This window comes from Capra hircus, chromosome 26, assembly GCF_001704415.2.
Source record: "Capra hircus breed San Clemente chromosome 26, ASM170441v1, whole genome shotgun sequence".
NCBI lineage: Eukaryota > Metazoa > Chordata > Mammalia > Artiodactyla > Bovidae > Capra > Capra hircus.
This window is the reverse complement of record NC_030833.1, coordinates 44,417,634-44,439,120: the sequence shown is the minus strand read 5'-3', so window position 1 is coordinate 44,439,120 and position 21,487 is coordinate 44,417,634. Positions and strand designations below refer to the sequence as shown.

The window sequence follows — 21,487 nt, the reverse complement described above, 5'->3', positions numbered from 1 at the left end:
CAGCTAACCAAATTCACAAGTCTTGGTGGATTAATCTGGTCTTCTGACAAGAGAACAAGCTCTACTTGTGATGAGAGCATCGCTTGGACTTCCCTCTCTCTACTGGGTTTAACGATCTTGATGTTGGATATTCACTTATCGTGTTCAGAGAGCAGACAGTGTCTGACTGGATTCTGTCTGATTTGCCTTCTTGTAACTTTGCCGAAACGACAGCAGTGCAGACAGAGGACAGAAAACGTTTCTTCTTCCCCTTTAGAACAGGACACTGATGACCTGAACTTAGGAACTTGTACTGTGTCTTGACACCTGTGAGCAGGCGTCCAGCAATGTGAACTAGAGGGAACCTGGGGGATTCATAGGATGGGGCTGCAGAGAACAGGGGGCTTTCCTTCAGGAAGCTGAGGAATCAGAGTTTCATCCTTTCTATACAACTTGTGGGATGTGGCTAGGGATAGGAAAAACAGATGGAACCTCAGTGTAAATATATACAATATATAAAACATGAGAGAAATAATTACAAATTGAGGAAATCTATTTCTAGTAGTGCTTATTTTCACTGACTGCAAAGGAATTCCAGTAATAATGAAATTATACTATCATGCTATTTCCACAAAGATACCACTTCAGAAAAGTAACAGAAAACAGGTGATAGGGAGAGTGTGTGAGTTAGTCTGTGCAGTTCCATCTTTTAAAAAGCTAATACACTGACATTCTGGTGCCAACACATCCACTGTTACATTGATACCTATTTCAGAAACTGGATTGCTACCAGCCTTTCTTGCTGAAGTCTGTGGAGAATCAAGTCACTAGCATGGGCCACAAGACGATGTTGATGTGAGTGTTATTCGACTTGTACAAAGTTAACTATTTTTATGTCTATAAATTGTGTTCCAGCCGATGTATGAAGCTGAAATAAGGCTCAAATCTATGTTTAATGTAAGATACAAGATTTGAAATAGTTTCAGTAAACATGATTATTAATTTCTAGAGCGTTACTTGCTAATTAGAAAATAAAGATGTAAAAAAAATCATCAGTAAGAATTACTGCAGTTTTAAGTTTCAGGCTGCTAACATTATACTTGCAGGCCTTGACAAGTTTGTCCTGAACATATTTATATATAGGGAGTACAAGTGTATACTATCTGGAAACCTTAAATATGACAGGTTAGAGTACTGCTGGACAATTTGTTCAGGAAGACCTTTCTTAGGTGACATAACAAATGAGACCATATCTAGCATCAGCTCAAGAATCTACTGACAGGTAAAAAGCTCCTCAATCATTAGTTTAAGTTTTACGGAAAGCTATCTAACGTGGATACTTTCTAGACCCTGGATCTTTGAAGCATACCGATAAGTGTGACTATTTCTTTAATAGTGTTAGTCGCTCAGTCATGTCCAGCTCTTTGCAACCCTCTGGACTGCAGCCCACCAGGCTCCTCTGTCCATGGGCTCCTCCAGGCAAGGATATTGGAGTGGTTTGCCATTTCCTTTTCCATTTCTTTAATAGTAAGACCCCAATTATCTAGTACTATCTTTTTAGAAAATGATTATCAAAGCTTCTGTCTTCTAATTACTATGTAGATTTCTGTCACTTTTCTTTTTTTAATAAAGGTCTTTCTTAGGTGACATAACAAATGAGATCATTTGTTTGTTATGGGGGATCAATATTACTAGAATGGATTACTTTCCTTCAAACCATTTAAAGCATAATTTATTGAATATAGTAGAGCATTCAGAAGATGACCCCAGACGATCATTTTATACAAGGAATTAGTGTGCTGTTACCTCTATTTAAGATAACTTTAATAAAACTTCTGTAGTATTTATTTGTTATTAGTTGCTTGATTTTTAGGTATTATCTGTTGATAGTCAGGAAGCCTATCCATCTTACCTCCCATTTCCGATCCAGACACACTCATTTTCTGCAAGCTATAAAACCAGATAGCCAAATTTGTTATAATTGCAACTATAATTGGAGAAGGAAATGGCAACCCACTCCAGTGTTCTTGCCTGGAGAATCCCAGGGACAGGGGAGCCTGGTGGGCTGCCGTCTCTGGGATTGCACAGAGTCGGACACAACTGAAGTGACTTAGCAGCAGCAGCAACTATAATATATATATATATATTTTTGCCATCAGTGAGTACTTCCATAGGCAATAAAATAAAACAGTTAAACTATATGCATGCTCAGTCATGTCCAACTCTTTGTGACCCCATGGACTGTAGCCTGCCAAGCTCCTCTATCCATGGGATTTTCCAGGCAAGAATACTGGAGTGGGTTTCCATTTCCTTTTTCAGGGGATCTTCCCAACTGAGAGGTCGAACCCACATTCTCCTTCATCTCCTGCATTGCAGGTGGATTCTTTACCACTGAGCCACTGCAGAAGCCTTTGGACAAATCCTAGCTCCATTATTCAGTGGCAACGAGAGTTTCAATAGCCACAGGATCCCTCTGTGCCTCAGTTTTCTTTCTTTAATGAACATGCTAACCAAACCAACTCCACTGAGTTATAGTAAATGAGACAATACATGTGAAAGAAAACTAGGCAATCAATAATAATAAAATGATCACTACCTCCTATGGATGCTTTACTGCACGCAAAGTGCTTTTCCTTGTTATTACTAACTGCCTGAACTTCCTGTCCATGGCTGTGTTCTAAGCTGTCTTTCTCCCCACTGGACTCAGATCTAGGTAGTAGATTAGCAATCCAACTAGAAATAAATGGTATGTTACTATATAGAGATAAAAATTAATTTAGGAATGTGCAAATATGCCATAAAGTTGACATTTTACTTCTTTTCTTTATATTCAGTTTAATTACAATGATTTCACTGGTGGTTATGATCTTCCCATGAGACACTGTTAACTCTCTGTACTGCTGCTGTATAACACAATTCATGCCATGGTGTCACCACTTAATTCATGAACCATCATGACTGGATTAAACTGAAAGCAAAGGAATTCTAGGATGAATGAAACATGGGACCCTGACAGCCTATTCCAGCCCCTGAGCAGCAGCAGCAACAGCAGAACAGTACATGAGGGTCTCCTTTTGAAATTTAATGTGGCTTTTTTCAGTTTTACTGGGGGTTACTCCTACAGAATACGGAATTTATGAGCTGTCATGTGGATGAAAGAAAAGCACAAAGCTCTCAGGTTGCTTCAGAGTAAGATCTTACCTTCAACTATTCCCTGAGCTTGAGAGGCAGAGCAGACATCACCATGCTCTTATTCCCAGTCAAGCAATAGATACAGAGTCAGACAGTAACCATGGTAATCCAGAGCCTGGAAATGCCTGAAACACAGTCTTGAGAGGCATTCGCGGAAAGTCTGAGGGTGTCCTTTCCGAGGACGAATCGTTGCCAAAATCAGAATTGCCAAGAAGCTGCTCAGTGACCTAACCCTGCAAACAGACCCCTCTCCCATTTTCCTGGGGCTTTACTTAATATGTGTCACTTTTTAAAGTCACCTTGAGGGCAGTTCCTTGGGAAACAAGACTAAGACTTGGTCAAGTTCTAGTGGCACAAAGGATCTCACGGGTTTTATTAACATGCAGGTGAAACTGAACATGCCCCCTTCTGGACCAAAGAGTTGTGCCTGCAAAGGTGTGCCTTTCAGAGAGGGACGGCTAATTTTCCAATCTTTTACTTTCTTGCCTTTGGTAACTAATTATAACACTCCTTTGATAAAGGCTTATTAGAGCATAATGTTTTTACCCCACTAATAATGTTTATTAGAGGAACATTTCCAGAGGTGAGTTTTGAAGATAAAATAAATTGAAGAAAGAGGAAATTCCTTCTTTATCATTTTACTGACAAATGACAATAGAAGAAAAAAAAAGACACAAAAGATCTGTTTTCTTTTTTTTAAGGCTCCATCAAAGCATATTTGCAACATTTCATCATGTTACATGAATTTATTAGCTATGCTTATAATATACAATACAGTTAACATCTCATGGGGCTGTTTTATGGCAGTGGAAAAATACTCATTAAAAAGGCTAAATGTTTTTGAGATGAAGGTGACATGATAAAGCTCTGGAATCCACTTATCGCAGTCATTTCATGGATACCCATTTTAGCGATTTTCGCAGTTATTATCAGTGGTCTATTTCCACCTGGGGAAGCTGACCTGAAGAGCCTGGTCTGTATCACACAGGTTCTGACTAGGGCCCATAGTCCTCCAGACATGGACACGTAAGAGCACGGTCAAGAAGAGCATTTTCACCATGCATATAATCCTGCTGTTATCATCCCATGTCTGTGTGCTCCACTAAAATCAAGCATCGCTTTCTTCATGCGCCTGGCACTGTGCCATGCACTTTTCTAGAAGCTTGCTTAGTAAAGAGGAGCAGGTACACAGTCTAGCGGGAGACACACAGAAGGGCATTACGAACCACAAGAGAAAAACCTGAAACACAGGCCTCTCATTCTCAGGATTCATTCGCTTCTAAGTGAGGGTTGCCTGGTTGGGACAAATGCAAAAAAGCAGAGACTTCCAAGTCAAATGACGCTCCCTGAAAGTTTTAACAGCAGCAGCTGCGGCCCCTTTAAGTTCAGGTCTCCTCCTCCTTCCAGACCAGATTCCTTCTGAGATCAGCAGTGCAGTGGCTTAAATTCCTGGTTTAGCTGCTACCTCTGCATTTCACATCTTTTACTTTCTATTGAAAATCCAAATCAGAATCAGAACAAAGACTATTTGGGGAACTTAGACCACGTAAATGAAAATGAGGCTGTAATGTTTATGGCAGTGATGCAATTGAGAACTACAATTGCATAGAAAACTGCATTTCAGAAGAAAGGTTTTCTTTTTATTTGGAAGAATGTTACCAGGATGATGACTTCGGCTTAACCTACCCGCACTTGAACTTCAAATTGACTTGCCTTTAAAGAATTCCAAATCATGAGAAAATGTATACCACCTGCTTTAGATTTTCTAACAGAAAGTGAACATTTGAGTTTTGCAGCTAAAACAGGCATTTAAAGCTATGGCATCGCTAACTTCCTCTGGAAGGGGAAGGAGATCTGAAATCAGAAACATAAAGTTAAGAAGTAACATGGAGAAATAATCAGTTTTTCATTGCGTACAAAGCAATGTCCCCCTCATTACCCATAGAGAAACAATAATAATATAGGCACATGCGCATTACAACTTCACCAGAAGTTGAAAAGGGGAAACTTTTGGTTACTTGTCAACCTGGTATGATATTTACAGATGTTGCTCTTATTTAGGTCTTTTAATATTATTATAGGTAATTAGCTCTCATGAGAAAGCTATCTTCCATTTGTACAATCTATATATCATTTCTGAATTGAATACATTTTATCCTCTGTTGTACCTCAAGGGAAAGAAAAGAATCTTATGTGTTACCACTAAGTGTTGGTTAGATAAGAAGTATTTCCCTATTGGTATTACTCATGAAATGGGGCTGAAAATTTTACAAATGATGTGAGAGGAGTTTGGAACTAACTCTTGTCTTCATGTTGCCTTCATATACTATCCTCCTTTGGCTATAATTCACAGATAATAATGAATAATAATAATTCTTCAATCCTGTAAAATTGCTTCAAGGACCACATGTTAAAATTCTCTTCCACTAAGAACAGGTGTCTGACGAAATATGAGATCTCTTGCAATTTAGGATTATGTATTCATTTTATTCCCCCCGTAACACTAGATCTAATAATATTGAACAACGTTTGCACACTTTCAGAGGAATTAAAAGTATACCTTAAGTTCAAATCAACGACGATGACTGCCATTTGATCCAATTCATACAGTTTTTGATCCTTTTCCCCCCATGGATCATGACATTTACTTAAATGATAGTTACAAGACATCTAATAGTCCTGAAAGAAGGCAAACAGCTTATTTTTTTCTTCCCGCTCTGGAGTCCCTGATGTTCACTGGAACACCCTATGATCAGGGATTCAGCTGTCCCTGCCAATGACGCAAACTGCTGAGAGATGCCTAGGGCAGGCTTGACCCATTTCACAACTGCTTATGACACAGTTTTCAGTCATTATTTTTCAGCATGAAAATAATATCTCAATTGACCTAAAACCACAAAGTACATTTTCAATGTTGGTAAGACATGACCTTTGCCCTGCATGTTTTATAATGGAAACCAAGTGGCCGAGAGTTACAAAAATTATCCCCAGGCTAATGATAGAATAAGCCTGCTGTGAGAGACAGACTGATTCCAGGAAAACTCTGTAATCTTTTTAGCATTTACCAATCTAACTAACTCTCTTGAGACTGGTAAATTATACAAGTCAGTTATGCTGAAAGACACTTGAGAGACTACAGTAAATAATGAGCCAGCTAAAACAAGGTGAAATAAAACACTGGAATTATTTTAGACCATTTAAGCAACCTGAGCATTACAATGAAAATGAAATTCAAACTTCCTATATTTTCAACAGAATCAGGCAGTTCTATGATATCATGAAATATTTTTAGCAAATTACCAGTAAATCAAGCATATGTCAGCCACTGTTAAAAATAGATGCTAAGAATACAGCAGTGGACACAATATACCAAAAAAAAACCTGCCCCCTTCATGTGCTTTACATACTGGTAGAGGAGAAAGACAGACAGAGAGACAAGTGAAATATATATGTTAAATTGTGGTAAATTAGTCAAAGAAGACGGACAAGGGCTGCCAGAACAGGAGTTAGGGGGCTACAAATTTTAACTCTGGTAATTAGGGAAAGTCTAACTGAAAAGAAGATATCTTGTGAAGGCCTGGCCCAGGTGGAATCTGGGGTGGGAATATTCTATCAGAGGAAACAAACTGCAGTTCCTCTGAGGCAAGAGTGTGTCTGGTGGGCGCGACAGGTGGCATGGGCACTACAGAGCCGGATCAGAGTGAAGGCAGGAAGAGGAGGGGGAGGAGGCTGGGGGCCAGGCGGCGGCAGAAGGCATCGAGTTGTCTGTGGCCTCACAGACCACCCGGAGGAGTTGACTTTCACTCTGAGTGGAAGGTTTTGAGCAGTCCATTTTTATAGACTCTAGGTTGAAAATAGACAATAGGAGGACACAGGTGGAAATATGGAAACAAGTCAGAAGCCACTGCAATAATTCACACCAGAAAAGACGTAGCGTGTACTGAGATGATAACGCAGAGTGGTTGGTTTGGGGACTTATTCTGAAAGTTGAGTCGACAGGATCTGATGTTAGATGAGTATGAAGTGTAAGTCAAAGAAAGAGAAAAAGGATGATTCTAAAGTTTTGAGCCTCAAAAATGGGAAAGACAATTCTATTTTTTGAAATATAGAAAAATGCAAAAAAAAATCAGGTTTGGAGGAAACTACAGTAGGAGTTCAGTTTTGGTATTTTAAGTTTGCGATGTATATGATTCACAGGCCATTGGATATCTGACATTCAAAAAGACATCTGGACTGGAAACATAAATCTGGGGGTCACCAACATGTAGATGGTACTGAAGATTATGAAACAACCCAAGATCACCAAGGACGAAAGCATAGTCAGAGAAGACATCCAAGGACTGAACCCTGGATCACACAAAAACTGGAAGGTCACAGATATCAAGAGGATCCAACAAAGAAGTAAGTAGAGATGAAATAGCCAGTGAAGAAGAAAACACCAGGAGAATACAGTGAAAGCCCAGTGAAAAAAATGCTGCAAGTAGCCAGTTGTATCAAAAACTATGTACAGGTCAAACTGGATAAGAAATGAGAATCAAAAATCATTGAATTTATCATATTGGAGTTCCCTAGTGTCCTTGGAATAAGCAGCATAATACAAGGCAGTATGTTTTTCTAGCAACAACATTAACAAATACATGTATCTATTTTACCCAGTGAAAGCATAGTATGTGCTAGTCATTATACTAAACCCTTTACACTTACTGCTACTTTAGTCTCACAAGAACAGCCCCTCCCTGAGGAAACTAAAGCATGGACAGTTCACTAACTTTCCAAGATCACATTGCTTGTAAGGCATAGAAATGGGTTTTCGAAATGGCAGCCCACTCCAGGGTTCTTGCCTGGAGAATCCCAGGGATGGGGGAGCCTGGTGGGCTGCCGTCTATGGGGTCGCACAGAGTCGGACACGACTGAAGCCACTTAGCAGCAGCAGCATGCAAGTCTGAGTCTAGAATCTGAGCTGTAAATCACCATCTGATTCTTACCATCATCATCTGTTTACTTACCTAGAAAGTCCCATGATATCACATGTTTAATGTTTTCAGTGGTGAAGAATTACTTAACTCACTGGCCCATAATAAATATTTATAAGAAAATGAAAGGTTTTGAAATACAAAGACCATGAATCTAGGTAGCAATTCATATTATTGGAGTGGGGTTGTGGTTTAAGAATGGGTTGACTTTGGTTCACTAGCATTATTAAGAGACTGAAACCCACCTGTCTTTGACCGTTTTCTTCCTAGGGGACATCTGTGTAGCCCTAAACAAAGGAGAGGGTAGAAGTAAGCAAATTTTCCCTGAAGAATAATATGCTTCTCCCATGGGTGAACTGTACTGACTTCTTAAAAGGGGTGACCCTCCCACCCTAGTTCACTGGCTCTGAGGCATCAAACGGATGGTTCTCAAGGAAGATCAAGGACTGTTTACTGGAGGGCAAGGCCCCCTAACTCATTCACACAATCTCTCAAGCCTGGAAACAGAGAAGCAGCTGGTGATGGAATACTCTTATCTCCATCCTCAACAGACTCCAAGTTCAAACATCAATAAAGTGACATTTATCTAACTATCCAAACTATTCTCATGAACACTTAACCAACTCTGCTTCTAGAATTCTGAAGTTTGAAAGTACTATACCCAACAGCATAAAAGTCTATCTTAATTTTTATTAAAAGTTTTAGTATTCACTTCGCTTTTTGGTTTATAATTTTAAAAGACTCCTTTAAGAAAGAAACACTATCTTATTTTGCACTTATTGCATATTTAGAAATACTAAGCCTATAATAGACACTCAATACATGTTGATTTTTAAAGTCTCATTTTAGACCGATTTATCTTTTTGTGTGTGTGAATTAAGTGAAAAATATCTACTACAGCTCCCCATTTGTTGACTTAACTTCTTCACTGACTTAATGAATCCCTATGTGAATATTCATATTATTTAAAAATCAATACAACTTAATATCTAGAACTCACATTCGGAGTTTCTTTTAAAACAATGATTAATAAAGTTTCTATTTTTATTTCTGTATGCAAAGAATTAAGTACAATGAAATATGCTGCTTGCAAATAATCTTAAGTTGTAGCAAAACAAAACAATAAAGATTCATTGATTTACTTCTTGAAATAAAATTTACTGTAGCATATTCATTCAGCATGCTTTCTATATTAGATCCTAATAAAGCTTATACAGTAAGAATTTAATGCTGCAGAACACATTATCTAAAATGTATTGGCTTGAAATAACAATGAACATCTATTATCTTATCGTTTCTGTGAGTCAGGAATTTGGGATTAGCTTATCTAGGCAGTCTGTCTTGGGGTCTCTCATGGAGATGTCATCTGAGGCTATGGTCATCTGAAGCCTGACTAGAGCTGAGGGTTTGGTTCCAAGGCAGCTCACTCAAATAGTTGACAAGCTGGTGTTCATTGTTGGCAGAGCCTCCCAGGTCCTCTCCGTGCCTGTTTCTCCACAAGTTGCCTGCGCATCCTCATGACATGGTGACTGGCTTCCTCCCAAAGCAGGTAATCTCAGACAGTAAGGCAGAGGCCACAGTGTTTTATAACCTAGCTTCAAAAGTCACACACTAGTTACTGCTGTTCTGTTGGTCACATGAGCAGCAGTCATTCAGTGTGAGAGGTGAAGTCAAGGGCATGAAAACCAGGAAGTGAGGCTCACTAAAGGCCATCTTAAAAGCTGGCAGTTCTTTGATGAGGATTAAAGACTTGGACTTAATTCTCTCTCTCTCTCTCTCTCTCTCTCTCTCTCTCTTTTTTCTTTTTGACTCTTCCCTCTGGATCGTCACTTCTTTCCAAGTCATACTTAGTTTCCCATTTTTGAAATTGAAAAGCTGCTCATTTTTGAAGTTGAAGAGAAATTTGAGGTTTCGAAGCCCTCCTCATTTTGTGTGGCCTTGGTTGCTTTTGGTCCAAGCTGGTGATGCTTTGACAGTATGATTCTCTTAACTTTGTGGGTCTCTGATGGATTCTGCTTGAGTTCATTCCATAGACAAAAGCCATACCTGCAGATCTCTTTAACATAAGGTTTTTTCAACTTTAGGCTTCTGCTGAGACAGCTGAGGCACAACACCCTTAGGCATTTTAGAAACTCTGTTGTCTGACTGAATAGGTCTCTGAGGCAAACCTTTAAGTGTTTCTGAGGTCATCATGAAAGATTTCACAGACATGACTTTATCTCCATATTTGTCTCATATTTTCCTGACAGTGTCCAGGATTCGATTTTGCTTGGAAGTCACTTCTTAATTTTAGCATCATTTGTCATCTAGAGAGGCCAAGAATGATTAAAGCCAGAAAGTCCTGGCTCATTTCTTTTTGGCATTCCTTCATTAATTTATTTCTCTCATATGGCATTTTCCATAAGCAGCAAGAAGAAACCAAGCTGCACCTTCCACACTTTACCTTGGGAATGACTCCTTGGCCACATTATCCAGTGCACCAGACACATTTATACGATCTACGTCACCACAGGTGACAGCGTTGCCAAGCTTCCTGACACCATGAAGGTTCCCCTTTCCGCAGTTTCCAATAACAGCTTCCTCACTTTTCTTTATGTCCTCAGTGGGAGCTTCCTCAAAGGCCATCAGACTCCAGCCAAGTTTCTTCAGAGCTTACATCTACCTACCTATTCCATTCTTTTCTCTTACACATTATGCTTTTTGATGGGAGCACCAACATTCCAGGAACCAAAACATGTGTTAGTTATCTAATGTTGCATTAAAAATGATCCCCAAACTTAATGGTTTAAAATGATTAGTTGTTTCCGGCATTTAATATCTCAGAGTTTCTGTGGGTCTGTTTTTCTGGAGTGGCTCAGCTGGGAAGTGTTATCTTGGGGTTAATCATGAGGTTGCAGTCAAGATGTCAGCTGGCGATATAGTTATCAGGTCTTATCTGGGACAAAAGGATCCCATTTCAGGCTAACTCACTGCTATGGTTAGCTGTTGGCAGCAAACACTGTATGTTCTCCATCTTACGGTGACTGTCGCACACACAGAGCAAGGTGGAAGCCACAGTGTCTTTTACAACCTAGCATCAGATTTCAAACAACGTCACCTCCACAGTATATACTGATGACAGGCCACCCATGATTGAGTGTGGGGGAGCACAATGAAAGGATGAGAATACCAGGAGGTAAAGCTCACTAGAGACCGTCCGCAAAATCTGGCCACCACTGTGTGCTGAGTTGAAGAGTGTCTCCCCAAAACTCATTTCTACCCAGACTCACAGAATATGACCACATTTGGAAACAGCATCTCTTTAGATGGTAATTCATTAAGATGAAGCAATAGTAGATCACGTATGTGTGTGTGTTTAGCCTCGCAGTCATGTTGGACTCTGTGGCCCCATGGACTGCCGCCCACCAGGCTTCGCTGTCCGTGGAGTTTCCAGGCTAGAATACTACAGTGGGTTATATTGCCTTCTCCAGGGATTGCCTGACCCAGGGATGGAATTGTGTCTCCTGCACTGGAGGGGGAGTCACTGAGCCACCAGGGTGTCCCAGCGCTAGATTAGTGGCTCCAACTCCAGGCTCCCCACCTCAGTATTCTGGCCTGGAGAATTCCACGGGCTATGCAGTCCACGGGGTCACAAAGCATCGGACACAACCGAGCGACTTCCACTGTCACTTCAACTCCAGTGACGAGAGGAAAGACAGTCACTTAAAGATGGAGGCAGAATCTGAGTAACACAGTTACCAACAAGGAAACAGAGGGACACTTAGGACTGCCAACAACCACCAGAAGTAGCAGGAGGCAAGGAAAACTTCTTCCCTAGAGCCTTCAGAGGGAGCCTGACTCTGATAGCTTGATTTCAAACTTCTCCAGCTAAAATTTGTTATGGCAGCCCTAGGAAACGAATACACACGTTCTTTAAATTTTGGGTGCTTATTAATCCAGACAGTTTTCAACTGTAGTCATAGTTGAAAAAAAAAGCATGACTGCTTCACGTAGTGCTCAATTAAGTGAAACTGCAGAACACCACATGAAACTAAGCATCGTAACCCACTCATTCCAATCTTACATGTGATGATTTCAACACATACTTTCAAATTACATCTATTAAGCATCTACCAGTTGCAGGATTCTGTACTGGATATGCTTGAAGGGTTTGAAATAAAGCACCATACAGTTATTATTCTTAAATTCATTATTAGTTTATAGAGGAAGTATATGCAAAGCACTTGAGAATTTTTTTAAAGAAATAAATTATGACTCAAATAGAATGCACAGGACTAGTCATTACAATACAGTCCAGATTTCATTGGTTTTGCAATAGAGAAAATGTCTATAACAAAGAAATAAGGTTCAATGAATGTGATTTGGAGGGGGAAGAAAGGAAAAGGTCTAGTCAAATGTTTTCCCAGTTGCATCACACACATTCTTGTGCTCACCCCTTCAGTCAAGCCATGTCCACACCCTAGGATGCCCTCTTTCTGCCTCGCCTCACCCATTCTAACCTCGACCCATTTCCTACTCCCCAAATCTTCCTTTCTATATGATCTGTTCCTCTGAATTCTTATTATTCTAACCATCCTCCTCGTATATGGGACCCTTAGCCTTGCCATATACCCTTTGTGTGGCATTTCAATCTGTGGGGACAGGGCTCACATTTTCTATCCCACCACTCTACCCACAGTATGCAGCTAAGAATATGTGTGACTACTGCTGAGTCCCACTGGTGATGAACTTTTAATTTTAGTTCTTAATTAACTATTATTATTTGAATTGGATTTTGTTTCTATATAACACAATAGAAATTGGCTTAAATAACCCTCCGCATAACTGTTTCTAAAGGGACTGTCTTCCTGTGACGTCTTCCCTACCCCGATCCTATACTCTGCTTCCATAGCTCTCTCCCATGAACCAGCACAGCAAGTGAGGGCAGGTCTATGCATATATAAAAACCAAAACAACTTGAGGAAAATGTATGCTTTCTCCTCCTTTCTGAGACAATGTGAGAAATAAGCAAGGATGATGGAAGAAACAAAAGTATATTAACTGGGAACAGCACACATTTTAGGAGAGTTGTTTTCAGAGATATATCTTCTTTTCTCACTTATGCATAATGGTAAAAAAAACTATGAGCAGTAGGGCCCCCTTATCACCCTCTACTTGTGACTGTTTTATTCATTCTTTTGTTCAAGAAACATTGGCTTACTCTAGGTGTTAGGGACTAGAAATAAAACCAGAACTTATTCTACTGATAAAGGTGAGTGAAGGAACTTCTTCCTCAGGGTGAAGAGGAAAGGATTATTCAAATCTCTAAGGTGAAGTGAAGTGAAATGAAGTCGCTTAGTCGTGTCGGACTCTTTGCGACCCCATGGACTGTAGACTACCAGGCTCTTCCGTCCGTGGGATTCTCCAGGCAAGAGTACTGGAGTGGGTTGCCATTTCCTTCTCCAAGAGATCTTCCCAACCCAGGGATCAAACCCTGGTCTCCCGCATTGCAGGCAGATGCTTTACCATCCGAGCCACCAAGGGAGACTTCAAATCTCTAAAGTGGTGTCTAATTTGGAGAGGATCTTACAACCTTAGGGTGGTTCCAGTTTAGAATTTGCCTTCAAAGACTACATAATAATCAATTTATAAAGGAAGATCAAACATTGTGTGGATAGTATTGTGAGAAATGTCATGTGTCTTGTGCATAAAACCTACCTAAACTTAACTCTTGATCTCTGCCCCGGCCGCCACTGCTGACCCCTGCCAGCCTACAACTGCTCCTCCTAAACCTTTCCCCACCTCAGTAAACATTACTTACCAAAAACAGTTTTCTCTGATTTGTCTCTTTTTCTCTCAGTCCCATATTCATTCATCAGCAACTATATATAATTCTCCTTCAGAAAGTATCCTCCTATGCTCACTTCAGTAGCACATATACAAAAATTGTCCCCCAAACCAATCACTTCTAATTTCCTCCACTGCTACCACCCTGTTACAAGCCACCTCCCTCTCTGAACTGGACAACTACAAATAGCCTCTCAATTGGTCTGTCTGCTTCCATTCAGAACCTTCACTTTGTTCTATTCAAAGAGTTAAAGTGACTCCAAAATCACAAATCAGATCATGCCATTTCTCTACTCTTAACTCTTTAATAGCTTCACCATTTATAATAAAATTAAAGATCCCTGCTCTGGTCTATCAGATTCTATATGACCTGACCCCTGGCCCTCTTTCCCACCTCATTACTCATTACTTGTGTTCTGCTGACTGTAGTTCAGCCCTGCTGGGGTCCTGTCTAGTCCTCTGGTATGTTGGGAACATGTTCTTTGACCTCAACGGAAAGTGCTGTTCCCTGGATACATTCTGGCGTCTACCCAAGTGTCGCTTCCTGCACAAGGCCACCCCCAACACCTTACCCACAGCGGCACCCTTGTCATCCTGTCTGCTTGTCCTTCAGCAGCACTCATCGCCAGCCGGCATTACACAACTGGAGAGACACTGGGTTAATAATGGCTTGGAGTTCAGCAAGTGGACCACGGAAGAAGAACATTCCGAGGAGAGGGGAGGAAGCACGTGCTGCAAGAGTGAGTGTCCCTAGAACTCCAGAAAGAGTTGACTAAATCCTTATAGGAGAGCGGGAATGGAAAAGTAGCTTGACACCAGCTCACAGCGGACCTTATATGCCATAAAGAAAACTTGGATTCGACCCTGATAAGGAAAACCAATCACCCTTGATAAAGGATCTCAACACACACCTAATTAATAAAAAACGTGTTAATCGTTGTAACCCAGAGACTCGTCTCATCTGTATCTCCCCTTACTTTCTAAAGGCTTCATCTTTAAGGGGAGAGATGTAATTCAAGCTTGTGCCTACAGAGAAGAGGCTATCCCAAGTCACTGTGTAGCAGCTCTGCACTTACTGGCTTTATGGCCACAAATGTTTTAGGACACATTTATAGGAGTATCAGCTAATAACTGATTTGACTGATCCCAGAATCACAGAATTATTGTCCTAAATTCAGGATACACTAAATCCTAAATTCACAAAATTTTTGTGATCCTAATACATAAGACAGTCATGAAATTAGTCTAATTCTGCTCAATCACCATTTGATTCCTTCCTGTAGGAAAAACATGGGCAAGTGCCAGAAGAAATGAAAGTATCCCAAATGAATAAAATGTGGCTCCTGCAGTGATGGGAAGTAGTATAATGACCAGTTATATGACTGAATCACAATAAACGTAATGACAAAATGGTGTAAGCAAAATGTAAGCAGCACTCAGAGTGGGGTCTGCAACAGTTTCTAAATGACATTTGCCTTTCAAAAGTCACTGAACACCACTTAGGAGACAGCTGGCCCAGCAGTGGGGTTGGAGGATGCTGGGAGCCACACCCCAGAAGACCCTGAATCCCAGACTCAGGCTTCTGGATTTTGTCCTGCAGTTTAGAAGAACCAATGTCACTTTTTTTTTTTTTTTTTAATCTGCTTACTGGAAGGAATCCCAGAAAAATGGGGTTTATTTTGCTTATTTGTTTACCAAAACATGTCATTTGGGATATATGACCTAAACATGACCTTCAACTTTCAAACTTTCTCTCCAAGGGAATTTATTAAATTACTTTAGCAAAGTGAATCGGAAATGCATGTTTATCTTGGTTCCCTAACTCCTTTCCTTTGCAGTATTTTAAGACACATGGCATAGTTTGATCTTGGAGGATAATTGTAAATATGTCCAGTATTTCATTGCAAAGAGGGTCAGAAGTAGCGATTTCTTTGGGCCCTGAGTATTCACGTATAAATTCACTTGGGTGAGCAACAATAAAAAGCACTCAAGCAAACAGATAAGAGGGTGAGTGTTTTCAGCCAGATTTTGGTTAGCCAACACTTTGTTAGCCAATGAAGGGTTATTTGGATTTCTCCCAGCTTCATCTCCTCCTCTCTAATAGGTGACTTGAGGAATCATACTGTTCATTAGTAGGTGTTAGGAAAAAATCAGTTTAGTAGTTTGTTAGCAAGCTGGGGGAAAAAAAAAAAAAAAAACCTATGGGGAGAGAAAAATATGTAGAGTAAGGTGTTGGGATTATTTGTTGTTAATATTTATTTCCTACCTTACTGGTAATGACTATCGTGTTCTAGATTATCAGTGAAGGCATTTTAGACTCACAGGATTATTGAACACTCAGGCAGGCAGTTTGTAATCTGAAGGAAACAGTATAATCGCATTTTCTAATTGGCCAAATCATTGTCATTCTTTTCAGTTAATTTCTTTATTTTATTTTCCCATGACTTTACAAATTCTCATAAGCTTGTAAATGGGTTGCGCATGGCTAATTAAAGCCTCCATGCTCAAAATCTATTCCTGTGAGTATGTAGATGTTTGATGAGTCATTTACCTCTAGTGTGAACACAGAAAGGAAGAATTCCTTATAGAAAAGCTCACTATGAAAATCAAGAAGTCCTGCAGGGGGACATGCTTCTTTTCTTTGTTTTCCCACCTTTGTTCCCTTTTAAATCATGCTATCATTTGCCTTTCATGCATAGTTTCTCTAACTTCTGTTGAATTTTATTATGGCGAAATACAGGTAGATAATATGGCCTCATTTGCTCAACAGGCTCTTGGATAATAGAATTATTAGCATTAAATTATATTTGGTTAAAAGGTTTGAAGAATTAATGATGATAAGACTCAGGAAGATCAATGGCATTTTATGGGAGGACCAGAAAATGATAATGGTTTCTTCACTATCAAATATTTGGAAGATACCTAAAGGGCAGTTCACCTAGAAAAAGCATCCCAAACCTTATTAATTTTTAAATTTAACAATACAAAATAACCACCCTACTTTTGCATTAAAAATATTTCCAAGAGTGATAAATATAGAATACAATTTTTAAAAAAGTAAAATCAAATCAAAATTATTCAAAGTTAAGGCTTCAGTTTAGGTTAAGAGAATACTGCCTCAGTTGCTATGACCAAAGATTTTGTATTTCAGCTGTTCACACAATTGAGTATCTTTGTCCTCAGTCAAAAAGGAATTACATCAGACTTAAGCACAAATCAGCCAGAAGGCTAAGAAATATCTAACACTTTCTGTCTGTCCTTTCTACTACTGTCTTGTCAATTCTTAAAATGAGAATTACTTGGATTCAGTATTTCTTAATGACAGCCTTATGCTTGTGATCGCCACATCAGGCAAAAGGCATTGACCCTGATCAGTCAGTTCAGTCCAGTTGTTCAGTTGTGTCCGACTCTTTGCAACCCCATGGACTGCAGCACGCCAGGCCTCCCTGTCCATCACCAACTCCTGGAGTTTACTCAGACTCATGTCCATTGAGTCGGTGAAGCCATCCAACCATCTCATCCTCTGTTGTCCCCTTCTCCACCAGCCTTCAATCTTTCCCAGCATCAGGGTCTCTTCCAATGAGTCGGTTCTTCGCATCAGGTGGCCAAAGTATTGGAGTTTCAGCTTCAGCATCAGTCCTTCCAATGAATACTCAGGACTGATTTCCTTTAGGATTGACTGGTTGGATCTCCTTGCAGTCCAAGGGACTCTCAGGAGTCTTCTCCAACACAGTTCAAAAACATCAATTCTTTGGCGCTCAGCTTTCTTTATAGTCCAACTCTCACATCCATATTGGAGAAGGGAATGGCAAACCAGTATTCTTGCCTGAGAACCCCATGAACCCTCTGATAGATGCCATCTATTAAGACTCCCTCATTCAGAATGTTACTGATGAATGTATTCACAGGGCAGGAATAGGGACTCAGACATAGAGAACAGACTCATGGACACAGTGGAGGAAGGAGAGGGCGAGACAAATGGAAAGAGCAGCTCTGAAACATGTATATTACCATATGTAAAACAGCTAGTGAGAAGTTGCTTTTTAAGACAGGGAGGCCAACCTCGTGCTCTGTGATAACCTTAGAGGGGTGGGATGGGGAAGAGTGCGAGGGAGTTTCAAGAGGGAGGGAATGTATGTATACTTATGGCTGATTCACATTGTTATATGGCAGATCAATACAATATTGTAAAGTAATTATTCTCCAATTAAGAAAAAATTCTTTAAAAAGAATTCCTCATCCTATTTTTATGAAAGCAACTTCAACTTACTTTCTAAATCATGAATTTCCTAAGGAAAGTCATTGAAATGAGAAGCAAAAATAGCAATGTCATTCTTCATGCAAATTACAACGACCGAGTTAAGGAGGAAGAGAAGGACTAACCACATGGTCATTACTAAAATGTCTTTTGTGATGTCTATACAGTCAACAAGGCAGAGAGGACCAGTGTGTCTTCCAGGTAGGGCATCTGCCTCAGCTGCCTCAAGCCTCTAAGGAAACTTGTTTCCACCTTCTTCAGTATAATCTAGGCAGCATATCCTTTAATCCATTGCATATTGTTTATTCTTTGGCATCTGAATAATGGTAAACCTCAGTAAATGCTTGTGTCTGTGTGTGTGCATGCTGAATCACTTTAGTCATGTTCAACTCTGTGCTGCCCTATAGACTGTAACCTGCCAGGCTCTTCTCTCCATGGGACTCACCAGGCAAGAATGCTGGAGTGGGTTGCCATGCCCTCCTCCAGGGGATCTTCCTGAACTAGGGATCAAACCTGGGTCTCCTGCATTGCAGGCAGATTTTTTACTAACCATATCAAATAATTAAATCTCTCTATATACCATTTAGGAGTAAGGTTAAAAAAAAAGTCTATTAAAATATATAATTCAGAGTGAGGTGGTTTGCTTTAGACTTTAGGAGATTCACTGGATGTTAACCCTGTAACCAAAAGAACTCAGTCACATATACTTATATATATATTTTACCCAGCAGGTCTTTCAAGGGAACTCTAGCCTCTCTCAGGATATGCATTTATTCCTCTTCAGTTAAAAATAAATACAACAAAAGGAAGTAGGATAAACTTACACCCTAGTAGGCTTACGATTGAGGTGGAAGGAGGCAGGGTCAGAAGAGCCTTGGGTACTATTTTGGAAGGAAGGGAAACAGAGCCTACATAACCACCCTTGCATGACCTGTGGTTTGAGAAACAGAGCTCCGAACAGTTCCCACACAACAGCTGTTTCCCTGCATCCCCATCGTTGAGGACAGGAAGTGGAATGGCACAGAGAATGCAGTTTATAGGATCTGTCCTCTCAGAAAGTGAAACAGGATCTCCAGGCTATTAAATTCACTCCAGTGGCGCATCTGAACTCACTTGTTAAAAGCAATTGTCTGCCTACGAAGAAAAAGCTTGCATTTGTGAAAACTGAAGAGCTTTTAGAAGTGTTATATAAACACTTATACAGTCACTGGGTTTACACAAAGCTATATGAAAATTTAGAGACATTTTGATCCATTTAATTCTCATAACAGGATCAAAGTGATCTGGAATATTTATGTATCTACAACCACATAGAGGCCACAGGTTCAATTCTCTCTAAGGGGCATGGAAAAGAATGGGTATCTAGTTCCAGCCATAGGAATTAAAACGTATTTAAGGCGCTCTACAGACTTGCTTTTACTAATTGCATCTAATTCTGGGACTAAACTAATGCTTAAAGGCAAAGATGAGAAAATACGTAACTTCAGTTTCAATTTTAAAAAGTGTCTTTCTAATGTGGATGCTGTATATGACTATCACTCTTGAGTTGAAATTTTATAGCAAACCTCTTTGTCCTGTCTGTGCAACTTCATTTCGAGGATCTGCCAAATCATGTAAGAGTATCACCCTGATTTCCCTGGCATGCTGTTAGCTGTCTGCTGGTTTCGCACAGGATCCAAGCCCAGGAGCATGTTTGCTAAGGGCCCAGCTCCCAGAGCTTCTGAGAGTCAGTGTCACTTGCGTCTCACGTGTGACTCCTTTGCCCCAGATGAAAATTCAAGCTTCCCTTCTGAGTTTAGCAATCTCATGTTACAAAAGGGTCTAAGAAGACATAAGCAAGAATAATCAAAACAGCTGTCTGTGGTTCCAAACTAACAGTTCTTTTTGCATTCTTGGAAGCATTCTGAAGATTCTCTAAAATCAACTAGCTCTCTTCTGCCTTAGTTTGTTAGGGCCTCAGGGTACAGTTTGGATATTTTCTGTGCTTGCTCTCCGTAGTCACTCTATGAGAATTTCCATGAGGACAGAGCAGTTCTTAAAACCACCACTAGAGGGGGGAAAAGTACAAGATTTGCCTCAAGTTAAATCTAGTTTTCTGACTCCTTTTGTGCTTAATCAATCCTTAAGATATTCAATCAGATGTTACAAAACTTTAGCTTTTAGATATACAACTATTCTATATTTACCTTGTCATCTGAATTTTTGTTGTTGATATAATTTGTATAAGACCAAAACCAAAAATTACATTTCTGTCCCTACTAAAACATATTTCAATATATTCATTAATTCTTATAATCTATCTTTGGTGTTTTAAGGTTATCCAACCAAACATACAATTTTAAATTTTCAAAAGATTATTTTCTTTTGAAAAATACATGCATTCATGACTATCACCAAAATGTATCCCATTCATTTTTTTCATGATGTGAAGAGAAAACGTCAAGGTGATAAAAGCAAGTATTATACAGTGAATTCAGACGCACAAAAGCAAGCAGTTTTGGTTTTTTGCCTCCTTCACTGTCTGAATCCTTGCGTACCTCGCTTTACAGAATAGTGTTTCTGGCAGGTCATCTTCAAAATAAAACTTTGTATTTAGAGTTAATACAGTTCTTGAAAGTGGAATCATCATACTGGCAATGTTTTAGGGTAGATTTGTATAAATATTTCAGCATTACAATTATAATACCATTAATGCAAAAACTTTTAAAATACATTTCAAAAGAAATCTATAACTAATAAATAATAATATTCAAAATGACTCACAAATTATAAAAATGATTCTGCTTTCACAGCAGAAATTGTTCCCTCAGTGGAAGGTTTCCTAATGACTCACCTGTTCTATATCTATATCCTTAGAATGAACCTTCTAAAACACATGATCACATTAGCTGACTGCCTTAAGACTGGATATTTCCTCACTGTATTTGCATCAAGTTGGAATCGTTTCCTGGGCATTAAAACCTCCACAACGTGGCCTCCTTTTGGCCTCTGTTTTTTATGGACTCTCCGTTTTAACTTCATGCTCTAGTCCCATAGGACTGGGTAAGAATCCCTAAACACTCTCTTCCCATCCCTATACCTACTATTTCTTAAGAAATAAAAATGATTTTTAACATTTACTGTATTTAACCACCTGAGGAGCCACTGTACAAAGTGCTTTCCATACAGACCCCTCATTTAATCTTACCCCCAATTCTGATGGGAGTGTGTGTACGAGCTTCACACTATACACAAAGAAACTGAGAGTGAGAGATGAGCA

At 39.6% G+C, this 21,487-nt stretch overlaps 1 protein-coding gene across 4 annotated transcripts in view; it reads right to left on the bottom strand.

The window, feature by feature from the left end:
- PRKG1 (protein kinase, cGMP-dependent, type I) overlaps window positions 1-21,487 on the bottom strand; it is a 1,377,467-nt gene that overhangs the window by 67,409 nt on the left and 1,288,571 nt on the right. For 2 of the 4 annotated variants that reach the window (XM_018041139.1, XM_018041138.1), the window contains exon 10: window positions 8,390-8,431. The exons of the other annotated variants lie outside the window; for them this stretch is intronic. In XM_018041139.1, coding sequence (XP_017896628.1) covers window positions 8,390-8,431 — 42 coding nt within the window. The remainder of the gene's footprint in view (window positions 1-8,389; window positions 8,432-21,487) is intronic. 4 annotated transcript variants of the gene reach the window in all.